Source organism: Notechis scutatus, chromosome 4 (assembly GCF_049901735.1).
Source record: "Notechis scutatus isolate UNSWTSFEM ecotype Mainland chromosome 4, rNotScu1.2, whole genome shotgun sequence".
Lineage (NCBI taxonomy): Eukaryota > Metazoa > Chordata > Lepidosauria > Squamata > Elapidae > Notechis > Notechis scutatus.
Genome location: NC_142012.1, coordinates 6,155,681 through 6,174,651, shown reverse-complemented (window position 1 = coordinate 6,174,651; position 18,971 = coordinate 6,155,681). Strand labels below are relative to the sequence as shown.

Sequence of the window (18,971 nt, the reverse complement as noted above, 5' to 3'; positions counted from 1 at the left end):
CGTAATGCAGTGACCTTCCTGTGAGTTGGATTCATACCACGCACGAAGCGTCCGTCCTGCTCTTCCGTCATTAACCGAGGCTTCTCCTCCACATGCAGCCTTTGGTGCTTTCGGGTTAAGGGCATTGCCTGCAAGTTCTGATGAAATGGTGGAAGCCACCAAAACCCTCCAGGTCTGCTACTTTAGTCCCCAACGTACAACCAAGATGGGGCCTGGTATTTCCATTGCTAAGCCAGCCAGTGAAGTGAGGTGCCTGATTTTAGGACCATTTTCCCCATGGCCGTTAAGCGAATCCCTGCAGTTGTTAAGGGAATTGTGTGGTTGTTTAGCAAATCAATGGATCCAACCCTGGGCAGGCTGCAAAGGGCGATCACCCAACTCCGAGACTCTGCAACCATCATACACCCAAGCCACCAGCGGCCAAGTGTACAATTTTGGATCGTGTAATGTAGGGGTGCTGCGGGAGTCGTAAGTGCGAGGACCAGTCGTCATGAACTATGTTTATTGCTCTTGTAACTTCCAACGGTCAGTAAGCGAATGGTTATAAGCTGAGGACTCTATCTGTAGTGCAACTGGAGTGGGAAGTGGATCCTAGCACTAAGGAAGACCCCTGCCGAGCTGCTCCCCTTTGGTTGGGCAAAGTCCTTGCGGGGACGGAGCTGGTCCTTTCATTGACCAGAAGGGACTGTTAAGGTAATGAAGATTTAATAGCTGACCAGCTGCTGTAAGACTGTAAGCCGAGATGAGTCAGGAGGGTACTGCCGCTTTAAGAAGCTTTCTATATAAGGGAGGCCATGTGAGGGCATCTCTGTCTCTCCTCGTGTTTTATCTCCATTGTGGTCCTTTGTGCAGAGGAATGAAGATGAATTGCTTGCCTGGTGTTTGCCTAACAGCAGGCCGTTTTCACCCTCCTGGAGGCTCAAGGGAGGTCTCTGCAACCTCAGGAGGCCAAAAAAAAAATGGGCCTTCTGGAAATACCGGAAGTGCTGAAACAGGCCCGTTTTCGGCCTCTCGAGGCTGCAGAGGGTTCTTTCGAGTCTCCGAGAGGGCAAAAATGGCCTCACACGGGCCGAAAATCAGCTGGGAGGTGGGCCCATGCGCAGTGTAGGTAAGGGGGCGGGGTGGGGATGTTGCACATGAATGCACAGGGGGGCGGGGCACACTGTCTTGTGGGTGCCATTGCGTGTGTTAGGAATATGAGTCACCTAACAGCTATTTGGGTTAGAAATATATAAACCAGGATAAACAATTTTAAAACTGTAACTTTAAGAAAATGCAAAACTGTAATTAGGTGTGGTTTCTCAAACGGCCATAAGATGGAGCCAGAAACCTGGTTTGTTTTAGTCTGAGTCTCAGAAGAGAGTGTGAGTGTATCTCTGTTTCCTTCTGTTGGAAAGTATTGCAGTTGCTCCATTTCTTCTAATTGACTGATATGACTGGATTTAATGTAAGTTTTACTGAACTGTTTTTGACACTGGAATTTGTTATTTGGATTATCCCTGGATGAAAACTGACTGATTTTACCTGTGAATAACTTTTGCATTGCTTATTTTGGACTTTGCTTAAACCTTTCTGGAAGTAAAAACCTACATTTACTGTACAGTGTATCTGTGTGCTCTGTGTGTATTATTCAAACACTCCTCTCAAATGCATCTCCCTGTATGCGCTCATTCTCCTAACGGGGAATTACCTCAACAGTGTGCATGCTTTCAGCACCCCACAACAAAAAGGTTCACCATCCCTGGCCCAACACATGTATGTATATAGTAGTCTTGTATATAAACCACGGTTAAATGACAAAGCCTCTGTTGTCCTGTGTTTTGCTCCTGGGTTGTCTCACAATAGGAGTCCCGCTTGTAAACACTCTGACAGGTTGTGGGCCCAGCGCAAAGAGAAGGCCAGAGTGACTGGAGAGAGAAGAGAAACCCAGTGAGAGCTTGCACCAGAGCCAGAGGGGGTTGGGCGACGTGATTTAATCATGGTCAGTGGCTTGTGAAAGAAAACAGGCAACGTGGCCTCCGTCAGCATGATGGGAGGAGGAGATCACATTGGAAGCAGGAGTAAACATGGAGACATCACATCTTGTAATGTTAGGGAGGCTGTAAATACTCTGACAGGGTCAAAGCCAAGCCACCTCCGCAATCTTCAGTCTGGGGTGCACAGAGGCTCCTGCAGTCAGCTCGTCTGGTTTACCTTGGGAGAGAAAGGAAAAAGAACTACGGCAGACCAGGACAAGCAGATCAGATAAGAAGCACAGAGTCCTATGACTGGAAGGGACCTTGGAGGTCTTCTAGTCCAACCCACTGCTCAACAGGAGATCCTATACTATTTCAGTCAAACGGGCTGTCCAATCTTTTCTTTAGAAACCTCCAGTGATGGAGCACCCACAACTTCTGGGGGTGAGCTATTCCACTGCTTAAATGGACTATTATTTGTCAAAAACGGTGTAAGGTCTCCTGCTTGGGCGGCGGGGGTAGGTGGGGGGGGTTGGCTAGATGACCAACAAGGTCCCTTCCAACTCTATTAAATCTGTTAAATTGTCCTCACTCTTAGGATTCCCCCCCTTGATTCCAGGTTGCTTCTCTCCTTGATTAGTTTCCACCCATTGTTTCTTGTCCCGCGTTCAGGTGTTTTGGAAAATAAATTGAATCTCTCTTTTTGGGGGCAGCTCCTCCAATACTGGAAGGCTGCTATCATGTCCCCCCCCCCGGTCCTTCTTTTCTCTAGACTAGCCAAACCCAAATCCTGCCACCGTTCTTTGTATGTTTCAGCCTCCAGCAGCCCCCTAATCACCGTTGTTGCTTTTCTCTGCGTTCTTTTTTGTATTATGGTGACCAAAACTGGACCCTGTAGTCCAAGCGTAGGCCTTGCACAACACAATCACAAAGGCTACCTGGAGTTTGAAGCAGTTGGCATCCCATCTGCCAGAGGAAGGGTGTGCGGAGTAGGTCAAAAAAAGTCAAAATGGCAGCCACAACAGTGGCATCAAAGTTCTGGTCATTTTTTTTACCTGTGTTGTCCATTAAAAGCAGGGTGGGATTTGTTAGGAATATGAGTCACCTAACAGCTATTTGGGTTAGAAATATATAAACCAGGATAAACATTTTAGTACTATGTCTTTAAGAGATTGCAAAAACTGCAATTGGGTGTGGTTACTCAAACGGCCATAAGATGGAGCCAGAAACCTGGGTTGTTTAGTCTTAGTCTCAGAAGAGAGTGTGTCTGAGTATCTCTGTTTCCTTCTGTTGGAAAGTATTGCAGTTGCTCCATTTCTTCTAATTGACTGATATTCCTGGATTTAATGTAAGTCTGATACTGATCTGTTTTTGACACTGAGATTTGATGTTTGGATTATCCCTGGATTGAAAAACTGACTGATTTACCTGTGAATGACTTTTGGACTGCTTATCTTGAACTTTGCTTAAACTGTCTGGAAGTAAAAACCTACATTTACTGTAGAGTGTATCTGTGTGCTGTATGTGTATTATTCTTCACTACTCTCACTATGTCTCCCTGTATGCGCTCATTCTCCTAACGGGGAATTACCTCAACAGGATTCTACCAGTTTGGCCTGGTTCAGGCGAACCAGTAGCTCCAAGGATCAGCTGGGAGCGAAGGTTTGCTCCAACGATCAGCTGTTGGGCCCACCCGTCTGCTCGGGCTTTAGGCTGTGCTTTATATCCTGTTTCTCAAGCTCAGTTGATTTGCACGGCAAGCGGATTGCTGTTTTACACATAGGGCTTGCAGCAGAAGGTGAGTTGCAAACGCTCTGCGCGCGCAGGAAGCACGCATTTGGCGCGCACGTGATCACCAAACCAGTTGTTACACCGGTTGAATCATGTTCCGAGTATTGCAACGTAAATTCAGTGCCAGAAAAGTAAACACAGATGACTGAAGCTTCATTTAACTTCTTTATAAACCTATAAAGCAGATTTTACAATACCAGTTGTAGATTTCTCTAACGTGGAGCAAACTCAAACAGAAGCAGACATGTTACAAGATCAGAGCAGAGTAGCAACTCAACTCAACTGCAGCAGAAGCAGACCTCAGTTTCACTTTAGTTCAGTAGGCAAGCAAGACACACAACAGAGGAGAGAAGCAGTTTCATTCTCAATAGACCCACTCAGAGCTTAAACATAGCTTCAAAGCTGCAGAGCTTAATACATAGAGCCACACCTAGGCTACTTCTAGTTTCAGTTTCCAAATAGTCCTCATTGGCTGATTTAGTTGCTATGCCTATTCAATGGCTGACCTTGTTACCATGCTCTATTCCAGTTCATGAATATACTCTGAGAAATCCCACCTCTGGTTAAAAGGAGGTCTATGGACACTCCCAGCCCCTAGAAGAGAGAGGGGCCAGTACGACAACTTGAGGACCTGTGGACTTCAACTCCCAGAATTCCTGAGCCAGTCAAAGGATTCTGGGAGTTGAAGTCACCAGGTCCTAAAATTGCCATAGTGGCCCACCCACCAGCCCTAGGAAATCCCCTCGCCCTGGATTTTCTGCAATGAGCAGGGAGTCACCCAAAATGCTCTCAACAACACTGCACCCCATGGATGGATTCACACATGCATCTGTTTTGTCATCAACGGGACACCCCAACATTGGACAACTGTCTTCTGCCAGATGAGAGACCTGCATTTGAGGTGCAGATAGCAAAGAAATCATCCAACCCACAAGGTAGCCCAAGGTTAGTTCCTACCTGGTAGATCTTGGTTGGTCTCCGAGATGTTTGACTTGTTGGGTTGGGGGTTCCTCGGGACCCTCACTGCTGTCTGGTCTTCCTTCCTGGACCCAGGAACACGAGGCAGGAGCCCCCCATCTGCAGCTGGGGCAGGTAGTTCTGGCAGGATCGGGGCCTGGTCAACTATACGCCGTCGTCTCTGCAGGACCTTCTCAAGTTGGTTGTCTACCAGGAATTTCTTCTGGCTGGCCTTACGTCGGCTGGATCGTCTACGTGGCCTCCTTGGGGTACTCTGAGGATCAGAACAGTGGGATGGGTGGAGCCAGGCAGACCCCTGGAGACCCCGTTTGGTCTCGTGGTGAAGGTACCAGGCTAGAAATCTGGAGACTGGGAGTTCTAGTCCCACTTTAGGCATGAAAAACATTGCTAGTGACTTTGGGCCAATCACCAGGAGCCTGTGAGTTCTAGTCCCACTTTAGCCACGAAAGCCAGTTAATTGACTTTGGGCCAAGCACCAGGAGATGGAGAGTTCTAGTCTCACTTTGGGCAGGAAAGCCAGCTGGGTGACTTTGGGCCAATCACCAGGAGCCTGTGAGTTCTAGTCTCACCTTAGCCACGAAAGCCAGCTAAGTGACTTTGGGCCAATCACCAGGAGATGGAGAGTTCTAGTCTCACTTTGGGCAGGAAAGCAGGTTGGGTGGCCAATCACCAGGAGATGGTAAGTTCTAGTCCCGCCTTAGGCAGGGAAGACAGCTAAGTGACTTTGGGCCAATCACCAGGAGATGGTAAGTTCTAGTCCCACCTTAGCCACGAAAGTCAGCTAAGTGACTTTGGGCCAATCACCAGGAGATGGAGAGTTCTAGTCCCACCTTAGCCACGAAAGTCAGCTAAGTGACTTTGGGCCAATCACCAGGAGATGGAGAGCTCTAGTCCCACCTTGGGCATGAAAGTCAGCTAAGTGACTTTGGGCCAATCACCAGGAGATGGAGAGTTCTAGTCCCACCTTAGCCACGAAAGTCAGCTAAGTGACTTTGGGCCAATCACCAGGAGATGGAGAGTTCTAGTCTCACTTTGGGCATGAAAGCAGGTTGGGTAGCCAATCACCAGGAAATGTTAAGTTCTAGTCCCGCCTTAGGCAGGGAAGACAGCTGGGTGACTTTGGGCCAATCACCAGGAGATGGTAAGTTCTAGTCCCGCCTTAGGCAGAGAAGCCAGTTGAGGCTTGGTTCTTACAGCTGATTGGCGCTGGAGGCAGCAATCAATGTCAGCATAATGGAAAGGAAGCCTATTGGCTACTCTTTTCATGACGGGTGAGTCGGCTGGCGGATGAGTCGGCTGAGTTTTAGATTCTCCTAATTTATTTTGAGGGACCCTTTATTGCTTTCTAGGCTTATACCCAACTGAATCAACTGTGAAGGGTCCCGTGGTGAAGCCCCTCTTGATCAAGGAGAATATGGCATGGAATAAATGAACGAACGAACAAATGAAGGAAGGAAGGAAAGAAGGAAGGAAGGAAGGAAAAGGGAGGGAGGGAAGAAAGGAGGAAGGAAGGAAGGGTGGAAGAAAGGAAAGAGGGAAGGAGGAAGGAAGAAAAAGGGAGAAAGGGAGGAAAGGAGGAAGGAAAGAAGAAAAAGGGAGGGAGGGAAGAAAGGAGGAAGGAGGAAAGGAGAAAGGAAGGAAGGTGGAAGAAAGGAAAGAGGAAAGGAGGAAGGAAGAAAAAGGGAGGAAAGGAGGAAAGGAGGAAGGAGGAAAGGAGAAAGGAAGGAACGGTGGAAGAAAGGAAAGAGGAAAGGAGGAAGGAAGAAAAAGGGAGGAAAGGAGGAAAGGAGGAAGGAAAGAAGAAAAAGGGAGGAAGGGAAGAAAGGAGGAAGAAAGAAGAAATAGGGAGGAAGGGAGGGAGGGAGGAAGGAGGAAAGGAGGAAGGAAGGAAGGGTGGAAGAAAGGAAAGAGGAAAGGAGGAAGGAAGAAAAAGGAGAGGAGGGAAGAAAGGAGGAAGGAGGAAAGGAGAAAGGAAGGAAGGGTGGAAGAAAGGAAAGAGGAAAGGAAAGGAAGAAAAAGGAGGAAAGGAGGAAGGAAAGAAGAAAAAGGGAGGAAGGGAAGAAAGGAGGAAGGAAAGAAGAAAAAGGGAGGAAGGGAGGGAGGGAGGAAGGAAGGAAAAGTATAAAATTATGGAGCCTCCATGTTTTGAAATAGTCTATGTAGTCCTCAATTTACGACCACAAGTGACCCCAAAAATTTCTGTTGCTAACCCAGGCAGTCGGTAAGTGAGTTTTGCCCCCTTTAGGACCTTTACTCGACACAGTGGTTCAGTGAATCAATACTGCTGACTAAATTACTAACACGGTCATTAAGTGAATCCGGCTTCCCCGTTGACTTTGCTCGTCCCAAAAGGGGATCCTTATGACCCCCAGGGCACTGCGACCGTCATAAATAGGAGTTCAGTTGCCGAGCAGTCTGCATCTTGATCACCTGACCCTGGGGGGTGCTGTTAAGTGTGACCACACGGCCACGAGTCCCTTTTTTTCCCGTGCCGCTGTAACTTTGAAGGGTCACTAAATGAACCGTTGTAAGTCGGGGACTGCCCGCAACGGTTGCCACGCAAGGAAACTGCTGGCTCTCAGGGAAAGAGAAGGAGAAACCGACTGCGAAAAACGGCCCTAAGTCACTTTGGTCAGGACCCCTGTAACCAGGGGTGGGATTCTACCTGTTCGGACCAGTTCTATAGAACTGGTTGTTATGATTCTACCCAGTCTGGAGAACTGACAAATTGCACCACTGGCTCCATCCCTCCCTGCCCACTCACTCCTTACCTGGCATGCGCACCATCAAACCTGCCTGCTAAGTTGCTATTTTTCTTTTTTTTATCCCCTGACCATCAGCTGTTCTGTTGGGACGGGAGATTTAGATGAGCTAGAAAGCAGGAAATCCTTGGATTTCTTGCTTTCTACCTCATCTAAAAGCAGAGCTGAACCTTCCTTAGGACTGAAGCTTCTATTTTTCAGACTCAGGCAGCCGATGGCAGAAAGATAGATCTCTTAGGGAACCTGTGATTCTGTGAGCAACTCAATCTGCCTGCCTGCTTTGCCTGCTTTGGGGTAAAAGTTGCTCTTTTTTTTTAATAATAAAAAAAATTACACATTTACAATATTTACATACAAGCCACGCCCAGCCAGTCATGTGACCACCAAGCCACACCCAGTCAACAAGCCATGCCCAGCCAGTCACAGGACCACCAAGCCATACCCCCAAATTAGGCCAAGCCCACAGAACCGGTTGCTAAGAAATTTGTATCCCACCCCTGCCTGTAACGTCGGTCACTAAACAAATCATCGTAAGTCGAGGACTACCCATAGAGGCTGCTGCCTTCGAGGCTGTGCACACACACACACACAAACACAAACCTGCAAATGACACTTACCAGGAGGTCTTGCAGCTCCATGGCCACGCTCCTTCGATTGTTCGCCGCCGCAGATGGAGGCTAAGAGAAAAAACAAAATGGGTGGAAAATCAGATTTTTCTGGCTCCCGTCTCCTTGGAGGCTTTTTGGAAGAGGAACTCCGTGGAAATCCACCCGTGGCAGGATTGGATCTGTTCCACAGTCTGCGCAGGTTGCAACGCGGCTTTCTCACAATCCCTCAGCCGCATGTGCCGAAGGAGGGAGCATGAAATACAGGCAGTCCCCGACTTACAACAGTTTGTTTAGTGACCGTTCCAAGTTAAGACGGTGTTCTGACTTAGGCTTCCTCAGGAAAGCATAAAACACAATCTTAGTTCCCGGCAAAACCTCTTTTTATTTCCCGCAGCTGTGAATTACGTTCATTCACACAGACTGCAAGGCTTTGCAAACAGTCTTTCTGGGGGAATGTTGATAAGCACCCATCTCATCACACTTGGAATGCGGCCAGAGAACGAATTGCCAGACGCAGGGCAAGGCCAAACCTGACACAGAGTCAAACAGAGTCAACCAGACAAACTAATTGCTTCCTGCAAAAGCTCACGTCCCCTTCGCTCCTCTTTTATGTCCTGTGGGAGGGGCCAATCATCTCCGAGGTGTGGCCTTACTCCTGAGTCAACCCTGCTTCCTCAATTGTTCCTGTCTTCTGGTAGCCCTATGCATGTTGCAGGCTGGGAACCGGTTCCAGAAACTGCCCCGCCTCACTGCTGTCTGAGTCTGAAGGCAGCTGATGACTGCCAGCCTGCTCTGGCCCCATCTCTCCTTCTGATGCAGAGCCCTCATCCGAGCCTTCCAAGGCTTCCTGAGATCGTAATTAAGCATACACTTAGTTAAAACAACTCTTGCCTTATTTCAATGCTGGGAATTATGTTCATTCCCAGCCGGTAATCAGTCTCAAACAGTTCCTCGAGATAAGCACCCACCTTTCTCTCCTTTGAATTGCTGCCAACAACTAGAGTGCCAAATGAACTGTAAAAAAAACCAACCGAAGTACAAAGTCCACACAGAGCTTCAAGTTTAATCTGGACAGAGCGAACGACTTTGCTTCCTGCAAAGGTTTCTCTACCTTTGCATCTCCTTTATACCTTAGGGGAGGGGCAATCACCTCCAAGCCTTACTCCCGAGTCGCCCCTTTTGTCTCAGCTGCTCTTGCCTTCTAGCAGCTCTGTGCACACGTGCCTTGGGAACAGGCTCCCTGGGTTCTCTGCCTTGCTGCTTCCAGACTCCAGAGGTTCCCGAAGGCAGCACCCCACTCCCAGATGGTCCTGGGCCCATCTCTGCATCGGACGCAGGACCCTCATCTGAGTCCTCTCCAGACTCCCGGACTGATCTCCGTTCTTCCACAGTGTCTGATTCCGTTGCTGTCTGCACAAGCTGCTGGCGAACCACAACACCTCCCCAGCCTCCAAGACTGGTCCAGGTTCCTCCCCAACCTCGTCACTACCGCCCGACTCTGCTGCCAGCTCCGCCACTCGCCAGATTAAACTTGAAGCTCTGTGTGGACTTTGTACTTCGGTTGGTTTTTTACAGTTCATTTGGCACTCTAGTTGTTGGCAGCAATTCAAAGGAGAGAAAGGTGGGTGCTTATCTCGAGGAACTGTTTGAGACTCATTACCGGCTGGGAATGAACATAATTCCCAGCATTGAAATAAGACAAGAGTTGTTTTAACTAAGTGTATGCTTAATTACGGTCCACAACAAGACGGTACTGGAAACAAGAGACTTAGGATTGCTTTTCGCACCACCGTTGCAGCATCTCCAGGGACATGTGATCCAAATCCAGATGCTTGGCAACTGATTCACACTTACGGCGGTCGCAGTGCCCCCCTTGTGTGTGTGTGTCACTTCATCCCCTTTGAACAAGCAATGTCCAAGGGGAAGCCGGATTCACAACCGTGTCGCTAACTTGACCGCTGCAGTGATCCACTTAAGAGCGGTCTTAAAATAGGGGCGAAACTGGCTTAGTGAATGTTTCACTTAGAGACAAATATGGGGGCTCCACAGTGGTTGTAAGTCGAGGACCCCCTATATCGGTCAAGCCTAGAGGCCTTCTGTCATGCCCCTGTTGGAATCTGATTCTGAGGGGGAGGGCGAGCAGCTGACAGACTGGGAGTGTGACTCCGGTGGCTGGGGAAGAAACTGGGGAAGGGCACAGTCCATGCTGGGCATTCAGAGGAAGACCCAGGCCCAGGGATGGGATTCAAATTTTTAACAACTGGTTCCGTGGGTGTGGCTTAGATGGTGGGCATGACTTGGTGATCATGTGACTGGGTGGGCATGGCTTGGTGGTCATGTGACTCGCTGGGTGTGGCCAACTCAATATCACACACATCAAGGCATGCATCTCCTCGCCTGGCCTCTCATGACTGTGGGGATGCTGCAACAGTCATAAGTATGAAAAATGGTCATAAGTCACTTTTTTCAGTGCCATTGTAACTTGGAATGGTCACTCCACACAAGCAAAGCACCAGTAAAGGAGGAAAAATAACTCCAGAGGCTTTCCAGAGACAGGAAGTCTAGTCCTGCCAAGAATGTAATAAGGGTTAACGGAGACGCAGTTTCTGTAAGCAACACCAGAATGTTTCCTTCCTGCCTTCCTTACAGGATTAGGCCAGTAATTTCTTCTAACAACTGGTTCTCTGAACTGCTTAGAATGTTAACAACCGGTTCTAGTGAATAGATGCAAACTGGTAGAATCCCACCCCTGCCCAGGCCCACCCCCTCTTCATCCTAGGGCATGCAGGGAGGAACGGATAAGGGAGTAACGTGGCTTATGGGGGAGAAAAGGGCCCTGATTCCCTTCATTAGCTGCAGCTGGGAACACAGTGGTTAAAAAGGGTGTTTGCACACAGCACCTTGCTGGAAGCAAAGTGTGAATTATCTTTGTTTGTCGAGGCTTATCTGGATTCTGGCGTCCTCCCAACTGTGTGTGTTTCGTTATCCTTTGACGTCTTCAATTCCTTCTCCTGCCCTGTCCCGGTAATTGCTGCAGTGTAGTTTGTGTTGGTTTTTATTTATAATTTATATGTATTTCGGGGTCGGGCTGAATTTCCTCCACTTAAAGACTGTTCTGTGGGAGCTTTTTCTCCAGCCGATGATAACTGGACATTGGGGACCAAGCTGGAGGAATTAAAGGGACTCTTCTTACTTATGTGACTGTGTTGCTTTTGTGCCATGCCCTGGGTCATCACACCTTCCTTCCCCGCTCCACTGCATTCCCCCTCCAGCCCCCTCTCCCCTCCCTGGCCTTACCTGAGGGCAGGATTCGGCCCCACTCCTCACTGGCCGCAGGGCCACGCCGCTCTTGATCCGGGCCATCATTTCGTCCACGGCTCTGGCCATCGTATCATCACAGCGATTGTCTCCTGTCCAAGGGGATTGGATAAATTGGCCCTCCAGTTTTCTAGCCCATTGATACTTCCCAATATAAAGGCAGTCCTCGACATACAGCTGTTCATTCAGTGACCATTCAAAGTTACAATGGCCCTGACCAAAGGGATTTAGGGTTTTTTTTTTCACGCTGAGGACCATCACGCCAACCCCATCATCATCAGGGGATCCAAATTCACAGGGCTTGGCAGCTGATGCGTCGTTATGACGGTCGCTGTGTCTTGGGGGAGGCAGGGGGTCCCACGATCCCCTTTGGTGGCGTTCTGACCAGCAAAGTCCCATGGGGGAAGCCAGATTCACTTAACGACCGTGTCAATACAAGTCAAAAAATGGGGCTAAACTCTCTTAAAAACTGTCTGGCTTAGCAACAGAAATTTTGGGCTCAATGGTGGTCATAAGTTGAGGACTACCTGTAGTGTCTCAAAACATGGAGGGTTTATAATTTTATAATTTCCATTCACTCCTTCCTCCCTCCCTTCCTCCTTCCCTCCCTCCCTCCCTTCCTCCTTCCCTCCCTCCCTCCCACTTCCTCTTCTTCATCCTTCCTTCCTCCCTCCCACTTCCTCTTCTTCATCCTCCCTCCTTCCCACTTCTTCTTCCCTCCTTCCCATCCTCCCACTTCCTCCTCCTCTTCTTCCTTCCTCCCTCCCTCCCTCACTTCCCTCCCTCTCTTCCACTTCCTCCTCTTCTTTCTTCCTCCCTCCCTTCCCTCTCCCTCCCTCCTTTCCTCCCTCCCACCTAGTTCCTCCTCTTCTTCCTTCCTTCCTCCCTCCTTCCCTCCCTCCCTCCCCTCCCTCCCACCCTCCCACTTCTTCTTCATCCTTCCTTCCTCCCTCCTTCCCTTCCTCCCACTTCCTCTTCTTTATCCTCCCTCCCTCCCTCCCACTTCTTCTTCCTTCCTTCCCTCCTTCCTCCCTCCTTCCCTCACTCCCACCTACTTCCTCCTCTTCTTCCTCCCTCCCTCCTCCTCTCCCTCCCTCCCTCCCACTTCTTCTTCATCCTTCCTTCCTCCCTCCTTCCCTCCCTCCTTCCTCCCTCCTTCCCTCACCCCCACCTACTTCCTCCTCTTCTTCCTTCCTCCCTCCCTCCTTCTCTCCCTCCCTCCTCCCATTTCTTCTTCCTTCCTTCCCTCCTTCCTCCCTCCTTCCCTCACTCCCACCTACTTCCTCCTCTTCTTCCTTCCTTCCTTCTTCCCTCCTTCCCGCCCTCCCTCCTACTTCCTCCTCCTCTTCTTCCTTCCTTCCTCCCTCCCTTCACATTACAGGAGCAGAAGGAAACCCCCTTTGGGGAAACTTTCTGAACAGTCCTGTCCCCCACATACCTGAGTGTGTGTATGGGGGGGAGGGGTTGGGGACCAGGTACGGGTGGTCCCACCTGCCCCCATGTCCACTTACCCCTTTTCACATGCTGCGCTCCTTTCCTCTCTCGCAGGGCCATCAGGGGGCTGAAACGGCAGGCAGAAGTGGCCAAGCTTTTTCAAACGTGCCTCCTCCCCAGCTTGGGGGGGGGTGTCCCTATTTTCTTGTCCTGCAGCCCCCTCTCTCCCCCTCCCACAACTCCCACATGGCTTCAGGTGATTGGACCACACTTCAAAAGCAGACTGCTCTTGGGAGTGGATGGGGCACCACCAGGAAACCCTTTTGGCTGGGAAACTACCGACAATCCTCAACTTAACAACCATTCATTTTGTGACCCTTCGAAGTTTGACTTGTGACCAGTTTTCACACTTATGACCATTGAAACCTCTCCAGGGTCAGGTGATCCAAATTTGGATGCTTGGCAACCGACTCACATTTATGACGGTCGCAGTGTCCTGGAGGGGGGGGGGCTCTCGTGATCCCCTTTTGTGACCCTTCTGAACTAGCAAAGCCATTGGGGGAAGCCAGATTCACTTAACAACCGTGTGACCAACTTAAACCGCCACAGGGATTCATTTAACAATGGTTTGTGGCCAGAAAGGTCGTCAAATGGGACCGTGTCGCTTAACCCCAGAAATTTTGGAGATCCTGCGACCATCATAAATAGGAATCTTCTGCCAAGGGTCTGAATTTGGAATAAATGACTTAATGGAAAGGCTGTGTCAACTAAAAAGATGCTCCTTTGGTCTTTTTAGCTGCCAAAAAAAAGGGAGAAAACAGTACATTCCTTAAATGCCTAGATCCATGATGGCGAACCTATGGCACGCGTGCCACAGGTGGCACGCAGAGCCATATGTGCCGGCACGCGAGCTGCAGGCAAACTTACCTCACTGAGCATGCGCACACCTCACAGCTGATTTTTGGGTGGTTTGAGGCCTTTTTCGGCCTCCCAAAGTCTTGAGGAAGGCTTCTGCAAGCTTTGCAGGCCGAAAACTAGCCCCATTTCATCACTTCCTGTTTTTTCTGAAAATACCGGAAGTGACGAAACGGGCTAGTTTTTGGCCTGCAAAGCCTGCAGAAACCTGCAGAAGCCTTCCTCAAGCCTTTGGGAGGCCAAAAAGGCCTCCAAACCACCCAAAAATCAGCTGTGAGGCACAGAGGTAAGAGGGCGGCGGAGGGGGATTGCGCACGCATGAGTAGGGGGTGTGGGGGGTGGCGTGCATTGCCTTCTGAGTGCTGGCACGCAAGCACAAGCATGCAAGCACGTGCACAATTTTTGGCACAGGAGCCCAAAAAGGTTAACCACCACTGGCCTAGATAATCGCCCTGGCAGCCCAAAGTTGTTGGAGCGCAAGAATATTACTGGAGAGCACAATTGATGACTCTTGGCTATGGATGTGTCCCATTGGAGAATATACATCCAGGGGGAGGGGGGAAGACCAGGGTCAAGGGGGAAATGAATGGTGTATTTTAGTGTTGGCTGCATCCAGCTAACGCCAACATAGCCACTTCTAATAAATCAATTTTCTTTCCTCTGAGAGACGCGGCTAGAGACTTATGATTTGAATGGAGGTGGTTTTGTTGGAGTCCTGTCAGGCTGCAACGGTCATAAGAGTGAAAAACGGACATTAGTCATTGGTTTCAAAGCCCGTTGTAACTTTAAGGGGCCACTAAATGAATGGTTGTAATTCGAGGATTACCTGTACGACTTCATCAAAGTTGCTGCCTTCCAGGTGGGGTGAACCACCGCTCCGTGTTCCCAACGTGTGTTGTGGTCCGTCGGCAGTCTGCAGAGATGGCAGCAGTCGGACAGTGGGGAGGAACATGGGCCAGTCCGGGAGTCTGGGGAGGACTCGGACGAGGGATCTGCATCCAACACAGAGATGGGGCCAAGGCCATCTGGGAGTTATGTGTGGAGTCCGGAGCCTCCAGAATCGGACATCAGCGAGGCAGAGGAACAGGGGGAGCCTGTTCCCAGTGTGTGCTTGCGCAGAGCTGCCAGAAGGCAAGAAGAGCTAAGACAAAAGGGGCGACTTGGGAGTAAGGCTTGGAGGTGATTGGCCCCTCCCCTAAGACATAAAGGAAGAGCAAAGGGACTGGAGCCTTTGCAGGAAGCAATTTTGTTCGTACTGGTTGGTTTGAAACCTGAAGCTCTGTGTTGAATTTGTGCTCTGTTTTGGGCTTGTATAACTAATTGGCAATTTAGTTGTTGGCAGCATTTCAAGGAAGATAAAGGTGCGTGCTTAACAGACTTATCCCGAAGGACTTTGGCAGACTTCCCTGGGACTCTTTACAAACTGTTTCAGACTCATTACAGGCTGTGAATGACTAAAATTCACAGCCATTGAAATAAAGTAAAAAGGGTTTTTGGGACTAATGTCCGTTTGTTAGTGTCCCCATAAGCCTTGGTCAGAACAATGTGTCTGAACAAAAGGACAATAAGCTGCCATTTTGAGGGGGTTGGGGTCAGATACTTACTCCGTCTTTGCCGGCCAGGTGGGAGGCGGCAGAGGGGGTGGAGGGGGAGGGGGAATGGGGACCACCGGGTACTCCTCTGGGGTGTCAGGGGCCTTAGCCTCCTCCTCCAGGACTTTGACTGCAAGAGAAGGTGGAGTTTAGGAGGGAAGTCCTCGTGCCCATTGCTTTCTATGGGATTAGGATCGACAAAGGTGGTCTGGCCTCGTTTGTAGAAATTTATTGGGATTCGCCTGTCCTCCCTTGGACACTGTTGGAGGGGAATAGGTCTTGTTCACGGTTGAAATGAGGGATCCTTGGCGCTCTCTCAACTCAGTTACTTTCTGGCAGACGTTTCATTACCCAACTGGGTTATATAATCAGTGTTAGAAGGGAGTAGAGTTTGTGGAGAGGAGGGGGACTGAGGGGTCCTTCATGCTCTCTGAGCTTGGTGGCTTTCTTGCAATGCTTCATTACTTTGCAGAGAGGAGGAGGAGGAGGAGGAGGAGGAGGAGGAGGAGGAGGAGGAGGAGGAGCTGTCTTCTTTAAGCTTGGTAGTTTTCTTGCCAATGTTTCATTACTGCACTGCACTGATGATGTTACCTAGTTGGGTAGATAGATAGATAGATAGATAGATAGATAGATAGATAGATAGATAGATAGATAGATAGATAGATAGACAGATAGACAGACAGACAGACAGACGATAGATAGATAGATAGATAGATAGATAGATAGATAGATAGATAGATAGATAGATAGATAGATAGATAGATAGACAGATGATAGAAAGAAAGAAAGAAAGAAAGAAAGAAAGATGGAATTCTTTATCGGTCAAGTGTAATTGGACACACAAGGAATTTGCCTTTGGTACATATACTCTCAGTGTACATAAAGGAAAATAAAATATATTCATCAAGAATCATAAGATACAACTAATAGTAACCAAGGTTACTAATAAGCAATCAAAACATACTAGGAAACAAATAAAAATATAAATTGTAAAGATACAAGCAGCACAGTTATAGTAATAAACGGGAAGAGATAGGTACTAGGAAGGAAGAGAAGAATAATAGTAATAGTAAATTAATAAATGAGTTGGACAGTGTTGAGGGAATTATTTGTTTAGCAGAGTGATGGTGTTCGGGGGGAAACTGTCCTTGTGTCTAGTTGTTCTGGTGGGCAGGGCTCTATAATATCATTTTGAGGGTAGAAATTGAAACAATGCCCTCTACAAGAAAACCATCAAGCTCAGAGAGCACCAAGGCCCCCATCAAGTCTCTGATAAATCGAGAGATTTCTCCATGGGGAAGAGAGGCCAGAGCTTACTCAATAGAGCCCACACTCGAAGCTTGAAGTTGAGGTTGAGTTCCCACAACGGCCGAGGCTGAAATGTCATTGGCTTAGCTCTAGCTTGTGGTTCAGCATCAAGGGAACCTAGCATGGCCTTCTCTTTCACATCTTTTTCTTCCCCCCAAAATGCTTTGGACTCTGCACAAGACCAGCAAAACTCTGACCTTTGTGCTCCAGGGTGGCACATTTCTCCTCTGCTCGGAGGAGTCGCTCCTCCAGGTGGGCCTTTCCTTCTTCTTCTGTGGCCAACATTGCCTGCAGCCTGGCCAGCTCCTGTGGCAGTGGCCGTTCCACCAATTGGGCCTCCAGATCCTTCACCTGGAAGAGTCAAAAAAGTCCAGCAGATGAATCCTTGGGAAGAATGCCCACCAGGTAGGCTGGGTGTGTGTTGTGACCCAACCGGCGGCTAACGGAGCTGGGAGCAGAGTTGGACAGAGGTTGGGGAGGAACCTGGGCCAGTCCTGGAGGTTGAGGAAAGCTCGGACAAGGGCTCTGCATCAGAGGCAGAGATGGGGCCAGGGCTGGCTGGCAGTCATCAGCTGCCTTCGGGCTCAGACAGCAATGAGACGGGGGAGCAGCAGGAGCCGGTTCCCAGCCTGCGCATGTGCAAGAGCTGCCAATAATAATAATAATAATAATTATGAACTAAGGGTCGATGTGGGAGTAAGGCCACAGGTGGACAGTGAATGGCCCCTCCCATCAGGATTAAAGAAGAGCAAAAGGGAGGGGGCTTTTGCAGGAAATGATTCGTTCGTTGCAGCAGTCTGTGCATCGCAGAGACTATGTGCTGAGCCCTTCCTTGTCAGCACTGCGTTTGGAAATATTTACTTGGCAGCTCTCCAAGCTAGATAAGGTCTGTGCTCTTAATTACACCCTTGAAAGACTGTTTGCCAGGCCTTTGGCTGAATGTGAATGCAAGAAATTCCCTTTCCTTTAATAAAAGGGGTTTTGCTGGGACAAAGAGTCTGCTTAGTGCTTTTGGGGGGAAGCCTGGGACAGAACATTATGTTGTGTGTCCCATCGATTAGGGATGTCCATCTGGGTGGTAGGATCATGATCAAGGGCCTTCTTGGTGGTGGCCCCTTCTTTATGGATCATCCCCTTCTGGTGCAATTGGCCCCCACCTGCTTGTTTTCCCAAAAGGCCCTGAAGACTTGGTTTTATCAGTGGACCTGGGGGCCACGAGTGGAGACGGAGCCCCATCAAGTGTTTGATGTGGTTGTCTTATTGCTGCCATGTTGGTGGAGGCGCTTCCTGGTTTTTATGTTGTGGATTTTTAATACTGTGAGCCAGAGGTCTCCAAACTTGGCAATTTTAAGACTGGTGGACTTCAACTCTTAGAATTCTCCAGCCAGCACAGAATTCTGGGAGTTGAAGTCTCCAAGTCTTAAAGTTGCCAAGTTTGGAGGCCCGTGTTATAAGTCAATGCTGAGTTGGGTGACCATGTAGATTTGGTTAATCAATCCATCCATCCCACTCCCCTTTGCCCAGTTCTAGAAGAACCTGGAAGAGCATGGAAGATTTGTCAGTGAAGATTCAAACCCTCCAAAGGGAGACCATTGGAGAATCCTTGGTGCATGCTTGGGTCCAGAGGTGGTATTCGGCAGGTTCTGACCAGTTCTGGAGAACCAGTAGCGGAAATTTTGAGTAGTTCGGAGAACTGGCCAATCCCACCTCTGACTGGCCCTGCCAACCCCATGTATTCTCTGCCTCCCGAATCCCAGCTGATTGGCTGAGTCTCCTTTGGTTGCCCTGCACAGGAGAACGGAGCTGGAAAGCAGGTTAGGGAAGGGGGATTTTGCAGCATCCTTCCCCTGCCATGCCCATCAAGCCATGCCCACCAAGCCACGTCCAGAGAATCAGTAGTAAATTTTTTTGAATCCCACCACTGCTTGGATCCTGTTGGCCTTCAGATCCCATTGTAACCCATTCCAAATCCTGCCCCATCTTCTCCCTTCTCCCACCTAAGAGAGTTGGAGGCCCCCTTCTGCTCCCAGGGTACTTTTCTGCTAAAGGCGAGAGCTTACAACAAGTGGATTTTGAAAAGGAGAGGGAAGGGAGAAAACCTGATGCTCCTAAACTCACTTGGGCTTCGTGCTCCATCTTGGCCTCCTCCAACTCCTTGGTCATCTTGGCCAAATCCTCCAAGGCCAGGAGAAGCTGACCATCCACTCCGACGTTCTTCATCAGGATCATGCTCTGCCGATTGGCCTCCTTCTGCTTCACCAGCATCTATTGAGGGAGGAAACCAGGGTGAGGGGTCCTTGGCGCTCTCTG

General features: G+C 49.3%; 1 protein-coding gene across 3 annotated transcripts in view; it reads right to left on the bottom strand.

The window, feature by feature from the left end:
* Positions 1-1,960: 1,960 nt before the first annotated feature.
* The window catches only part of LOC113430972 (shootin-1-like), a 34,958-nt gene continuing 17,947 nt past the window's right edge, over positions 1,961-18,971 (bottom strand). Inside the window, exons 9-16 of one of the 3 annotated variants that reach the window (XM_087962708.1) lie at positions 18,780-18,926; positions 16,839-17,012; positions 15,366-15,466; positions 12,924-12,973; positions 11,392-11,504; positions 8,104-8,163; positions 4,704-4,977; positions 1,961-2,193 (exon numbers count right to left, since the gene is read on the bottom strand). In XM_087962708.1, coding sequence (XP_087818834.1) covers positions 2,120-2,193; positions 4,704-4,977; positions 8,104-8,163; positions 11,392-11,504; positions 12,924-12,973; positions 15,366-15,466; positions 16,839-17,012; positions 18,780-18,926 — 993 coding nt within the window. In that variant the 3' untranslated portion in view covers positions 1,961-2,119. Of the gene's footprint in view, positions 2,194-4,703; positions 4,978-8,103; positions 8,164-11,391; positions 11,505-12,923; positions 12,974-15,365; positions 15,484-16,838; positions 17,013-18,779; positions 18,927-18,971 lie in introns of all 3 variants that reach the window. The other 2 variants (XM_087962707.1, XM_087962709.1) reach the window with 2 other exon arrangements.